At 43.7% G+C, this 6,623-nt stretch overlaps 1 protein-coding gene across 1 annotated transcript in view; it reads left to right on the forward strand.

Annotated features, from left to right (window-relative positions):
- The first annotated feature begins 205 nt into the window (after nt 1–205).
- The window catches only part of LOC118333402 (phospholipid-transporting ATPase ABCA1-like), a 20,032-nt gene continuing 13,614 nt past the window's right edge, over nt 206–6,623 (forward strand). Inside the window, exons 1-6 of the mRNA XM_035669009.1 lie at nt 206–218; nt 1,485–1,626; nt 1,749–1,867; nt 3,927–4,048; nt 4,124–4,327; nt 5,993–6,082. Coding sequence (XP_035524902.1) covers nt 206–218; nt 1,485–1,626; nt 1,749–1,867; nt 3,927–4,048; nt 4,124–4,327; nt 5,993–6,082 — 690 coding nt within the window. The remainder of the gene's footprint in view (nt 219–1,484; nt 1,627–1,748; nt 1,868–3,926; nt 4,049–4,123; nt 4,328–5,992; nt 6,083–6,623) is intronic.

The raw sequence follows: 6,623 nt of genomic DNA on the forward strand, positions 1-6,623 counted from the left end.
TATTTGACTGGATCTGAATCTCAGGGCGGATGAACACATTATGTTTCTCTGGCTTAAAGAAGTGAATTTGTTTCTTGTGTGCAAACCCATCATGATGAAAGTGAATGCTTAAACAGCGCTGTAGAAACAAACGCAGTATGGATGTCAGAAACAAGCAATCTGACACCTGATTTTTATATTCTTTTCCAAGTTGGAACTCGTCATAATGAAAGTGAAAGGTCTCCAGTACTGCAGGGGGTACTTGACTTCCTGAAATAATTATATAATAAGTTCAATAAAAAGTATGAACTTATTGCGTACCGGTAACTCCTGGTAAGGTGAGATACACCTGAAGACCCGCGTGAAGACCCGCCCTGCTCTGCCTCTGATTGCGTGTTCACTGCCTTTGTTGGTCGGTCAGGTTTAGGCATGAATAAATGTCAAGTTTAGAGCCAATCAGGGCAGAGCAGGGGTGGAAAACAGGTGGGACACTAACGCCTGTTTAAACACATTGCGAGCTTAACGCTGAGAGAAAGCACCAAAACATTTGGGGCTCTGCTGAATTAGAGTAAGGAAACCTTTTGTTGTCCATTTCAGGCGCTGTTAATGTGGGTTTCTTTATAACCAGTAAAAACAGAACCCAAAGATAAAAACCAGCTTCAACATTACTTCCTTTTCTAAACAGAATATATCAGTATAAAGTAATATATAATATAATATAAAGACTATAAACATCAATAATAGTCTCACTCTGTGTGTGGAAACTGATTAAATAATCTGTAGATGAATCAATAATAAAATAATCTGACTGGATTACAAATACACAGTGCACAGTTAGCGTGAAGCATTATTTTCATACAATCAGTTATTGTCAGACTGCAGCTGATAGTTGAACTTTAATCATTAACAGATTATTCAAATATCTGCTGGTTAGTTTTATGTTCATTGATTCATTTGGATTATTTGGACATCAGGACATCAGGACAGAGACAGTTTTCATTCTTGAAAAGCAGCTTCTGGAGTTTGAGGAAGATGTGATCCTGCACATGGTGCTGGGCCTGTTCGTCCTGGTTCTTATCTTATCAGAGTTTTGATTAGAAAGAGGCCAGTTGGCAGTCTTAAAGTTCTCTGATAGCAGCGTCTTCTCTCAGCGGGGTTAAAGGTCCCAGCGCTGATATTCTCCACCTGGAGCTCGCTGCTGCAGCCGCTGATGTTGCTGCTGCAGATAATAAACCAATCAGAGCTAATCTAGCTGCAGCGTGTCCAGGTGAACGTTCCAACGGAGCAGGAAGATAAAGAAGAAACGTCCTTAACATGTTTGAGATTAAATCTGACTGAGAAACTACACGTGTGTCAGCACAAACACGTGTTTCAATCCAACATACGACAGAAGAGTCTGATCTCCCATGAGTCTTAGCTGCAGAATTACAGATACTTTTACTTTGGTAAAAGGTTTTCTGACCGCTGTAAACACTGTCACTTCCTGTTTTTGTTTTTGTCTGCAGGTCATTTTCCCAACAAGGCGATGCCGTCGGCCGGCACGCTGCCCTGGCTTCAGGGAATCCTCTGCAACGCCAACAACCCCTGCTTCAGAAACCCGACGCCCGGCGAGTCTCCGGGAGTCGTCGGAAACTTCAACGACTCCATGTGAGCCCGCCCTGTTCTCAGAGCTTTTATTCTGAAACATTTACAAATGTTTGACTTCTGTCTTCCTGCTGTCCTTGCTTCGGTTACTAACGATGACTTCCTGTTCTCTGATTTCTGTCCAGAATTTCTCGTCTGTTTTCAGACGCCAAGAAGATTCTCCTTTACAGTCAGAACGATAAAAACCTGGACGGATTCAAGGAGCTCGCTCAGGCTCTGCAGGCGCTGCAGAACAGCCAGTCAGGTAGGAAACAGTCGGTAACAGACAGTAACGAACTGTAACAGACAGTAACAGTCAGTAACAGACCAGATACAAGACAGTAACACAATACCAGGGAGACGAGCAGTATACAGGTCGTGGGGACAGTACCAGTATGGAGTGACGTTCAGTAAATAAAAGACAATTAACAGGTAATTGAGCTGTACGAACGCTACTATGTAATAAGGACAGTAATCAGACACCCGTATACTACGAAACTGGATAAGCGTCAGTAAAAGACAGTAAAATGTAACCGTCTAAGTCTGTTACAGTCAGGTTGGAGTATCAGACAGTAACAGAACCCTTGATAAACAGCTACAGTAAGACAGACCAGATACCAGAAACCACGATAAACTAGACGATTAACTAGTCTGTTACAAGTCAGTCATGGTAATCAGTACATTTCCTAACTCAAATGCTTGACAGTTACAACACAGGGACAGTAAGGCGGAACCAGGAACAGTCCAGTAACAACACCTGTATCCTACGGTTAGTCCAATGTTTGTGATCTGATTTATCTCAGATAAACTCGCTCTCTAAATTGCCAAATTAAAATATAAGTAAGGCAGTTAAACTAATGAAAGTTGAGCTTTTAGGGGCGGAATAATTCTTTGAGCGCTCTATATATATAGATTTTTCTCTCATAATATACCCAGCGTACTTTTAGGCTGACCCTGAATTGTATGAACCAAATTGCCTTGGGGACATTAAAGAACATTTTGTAATTCAATTCCAACATTCAATTCCATCCAACTCTGTCATTCTCTCGCTGAGCATACTACGCACCCCCGCCTCCCAAGTGGATTCTGACCCACTTGAGAACCTGGTTTGGCAGTCCCTCCTCTGCTGCTGGTTTTTCAGGCTCGATGAACAAGAATTTTGTCTCCTTTAGTGATGTTAATCTTGCCAGTTTTATCTCTGTGGGGGGCCGTTTTTCTCTCATAACTGACTCGACTGAGGGAACAAAACCAGCATGCGCCTCCACCCTCCCTCTTGTCTAAGCATCCTCTTACCCACCTTCTCACTCTGATGCAGCTCTTTATTCTCTTTAATTACATCTGATCACACCATCTGAGCTGCTGTGATGTGAGCGGGGGCGGGGAGGCGAGCTGCAGCAGGTTTACCTGTTGGAACCTCCTGAGGTGATCTCACCTGAGCAGGGATCAGCCTCCAAGCTGTCAGAGAGCCGGTGGACCAGAACCTCAGAGTCTGCAGACCAGAACCTCAGACCTGGCCTCAGCGGGCGGCGGTCAGTGTGTCGCCGCCATCACACTGAGAGCCGCCGGGTTCAAACGCAGCTGAACAAACTTCATCCGGACACACGAGGATCTGAACCGGGATCAGTTCACTTCAGGGTTCAGGGTTTTTGACAATCCCTGGCTGTTGATTGGTCGGCTGCAGTGTAACAATGAATCATTAACAACAAGGAGTAAACGTCTGATTGGAGCCGACGTGTTTCTCTGTTGGAAGCCCGTCCTCATTTGACCAATCACATCACAGCGAGCTGCTGATGTCAGACAGCTCAGCGACCCGTCACTAACGTCCTCCTGAGGGCGGTTTGTCCCTGCGAGGCCTCCGTAGCTCCAGCCTGCGCTCCTCACTGCAGCTAACTGTTATTGATTAGTGATCGGCTGATTGGGAGACTCAGTGTGTTCATTGAGTTTAAACTATTGACGATATAATTATTAGAATATCTTTCCTTCAGATATTTTGGCCATTTCATTTATGTGTGCGGGGCTTTGTCCAATAAATAGCCGCTGGGATGCAGGTTTCCTCCGAGTCCTGCAGACGTGTGACAACATGCAGCCGACGCTGCTTGCGTGTTTTATCTCAGACGCCCAAATATGGTCACAGCTTCCCTCTGCCAGTCTGCAGCCTCACCTGGAGCTGAGAGAGCTGATCCAGAGTTCTGGTTCGGTTCATGTCCACAAAACTGACCAGGAGGAGGGAGGAGGAAGAGGACGAGCAGGAGCAGGAGCAGGAGCAGGAGCAGGAGCAGGAGCAGGTTTCTCTGATTGTGGTTCTTTGTGTTTTCCTGTCTCAGGATTCCAGCTGAAGCACTTCCTGCGGGACAATGAGACTCTGTCTGCGTTCCTGCGAAGCAACGCCTCCTTCCCCGAGCTCAGCGTGGAGCACATCAGGGAGGCCCACGTCAACCTGGAGAAAGTGAGGACCAGTCTGCACATGCTCAGTGTAAACATAAAAACAGACATTGATGAACTTGCAAACTTTCTCTCTCAGATCCTCCTCAAAGGTTTTGGGGTCCACCTGAGGGACATGTGTCCCAGGGAGGGGGGCGAGCAGAGTCTGGAGGACTTTGTGACGATCTCGGACCCGCTGACATCGGCGCTGGTACAGGAAGTCCTCTGTCAGGCCCCGCCCACCTGGCTGAATCACGCAGAGGAGCACTTCCTAAACAACCTGGACTTCCTGAAACCCATCCAGGTAAAACACACCTGAGAGCTCTGATTGGTGGATCAGATTATCAGATATTTCTGTAAATATCTAAAAGTTTCTTAATGAACTATTGATATTTTCATTCGTCTGTCAATTGTTTTCACCAGTAATCGATTAGTTTGGTCCAGAAAAATATTGATCCTCAAAGATCTTCAGTTTACAGACGTTCACTCTGAAATCAGATTCAGAAACGAGCAGTTAACGAATATCTGCTGATTAATGTAATAATAACTATATAATTATTATAATATTATTATTTTATTCAAATATAAATAATTATCAGTTAATTCAACTCAAACAATTTCTGTATGAAAAAAATGGATTTCAATAGAAGTAACTAAGTATTATTGTAAAGGTAACTTTGGTAAATTAAGTTAATTGAACTTAAAACTAGTCAGTATGTTACAGAATTTATCTGAAGAAAGTCTCTTTAATACATTTTATTATTATTTATACAAATGTTCCCACTTTAAATTTTAAAACAATTAATCGATAATCAATACGTTTTCTGCGGACCATCTAATGGAACAGTTAACTATACTTGTTTTAAGTGACTCACATTAAATCTTTCCACTTATAAACAAACACTGATCACCATAAATACTGCACACATTCATTAGTTGATTAGAGGTTTTACTTCCACATTATTTAAATCAACTTCTTTTACTGAGCTGTGTCTGTTTCATTACTTTGATATAAAGAAAGATTCCTTCCAAATATAATTCAGGTTCCTGCAGGTTCAGTGTAAGACCTTTAAAGACCTTTATGGATGCACTTTAAGAGCTATTTTACACCCACACGGACAAAGAAAGTACAAAAGATGTCAGTGATCCATGTCTGCAGGGTTGGGAGGATCGGCGTACTTTAACTGTACTCAGTAATCTAATGATCACAGTAACTGGATTACTTTCAGTTACTTTTGAAATTTCCTCAACAGCAAATATTCAAATAAAGACTGAAAAAATCTGATTTTGATGTTTTCTGTGTCAGTGGGTTTCTAACCTGAGGGTCGAGACCCCCACTAGGGGTCGCTAAGGCCTCACAGGTGGTCGCAAGGTCGTCTTGATTTTAAAGGTTGTAAGAAAACTTTAAAAAACATCATCAGTAGGCAGATATCTATTTAAGACATTAAATTATTTTAATCATTTATTTTATTTTGTTTGGGCACATGCTGCCAAGTTTTGTTTATTCTGTTTATAAGTATATTAGGATATAAGTATATAAGTATATAAGTAGAGTATATAAGTATAAGCAGTATCAGTTACACTGTGAGAGATTAAAGGTGTGTGTTGTGTTGAGTGCTTTCACCTGAAGCTCCAGGTGTGTGTGTGAGTGTGTGTGTGTGTGTGTGGGAGGAGGCGTGTCCCGGCGTGTCCTCGCTCTGTACAGTCTCAGTTTTCGGCGCCCGGAGACTCGTTGGTTCTCTGTGAAAGCGAGCTGCACGTCAGCGAGTCTTTTGTGTGCAGAATGTACGAGCTGCTGACGGAGCGTGTGAACACACCATCTCCACGGCAACAGGGACACACGACTGTAAAATCCCGCAGTCAGAGACAGTTTACGGCCTCAGTCAGAGGACGTTAGAAAGACAGTGAGTAAATCTCAGATCAATGAAATGTCCTATTGATTATTAAAATGTGTCTTTGTGTCTCTCAGAGGGAGGTGAAGTCCGACCCCGACGCCGTCAAACAGGTTGCCAGGGCGACCAACAACCTCCTGGACAGTCTGGGTTCGCTGGCGGTAGAGGTAAGAGACACCGCTGTGATGTCTTCAATGTTCAATCAGACGTGTCCTACAGTGAACACACAGATAGACAGACACCTACAGTGTACAGTCGTGTCCTCCAGTGTACAGTCGTGTCCTCCAGTGTACAGTCGTGTCCTCCAGTGTACAGTCGTGTCCTCCAGCTTCCTCCAGCAGCAGACTGGGGGCACTGGGTTCTCCTGGCAGTGTCTCAGTGTCTCCGTGAGTCTTTGTGTCCACATAAAAGCTGTTTTCCTGCAGCAGAGACAGACGAGCTCCCAGCTGAACAAAGACTCAGAGAACAACAAACACTCAGTGTCTTGCTGAGACGCTACAGACTGCAGCTGGTGGACATGTTGGAGGTCACAGAAACACAGAGGACACTCTTAAAGCTCCACACGACAATATTAACATTTAATATTCACAGTGAAAGTGGTACCACAATGACCCACCATCAACTCTACAGCTCTACTGGGATAGACTGGGAGAGCCTGGAGACAGTTCAATTCAATTTTATTTGTAGCACCAATTCATAACAGAAGTT

This window comes from Morone saxatilis, unplaced genomic scaffold, assembly GCF_004916995.1.
Source record: "Morone saxatilis isolate NCDOM2014 unplaced genomic scaffold, NCSU_SB_2.0 Contig22, whole genome shotgun sequence".
Lineage (NCBI taxonomy): Eukaryota > Metazoa > Chordata > Actinopteri > Moronidae > Morone > Morone saxatilis.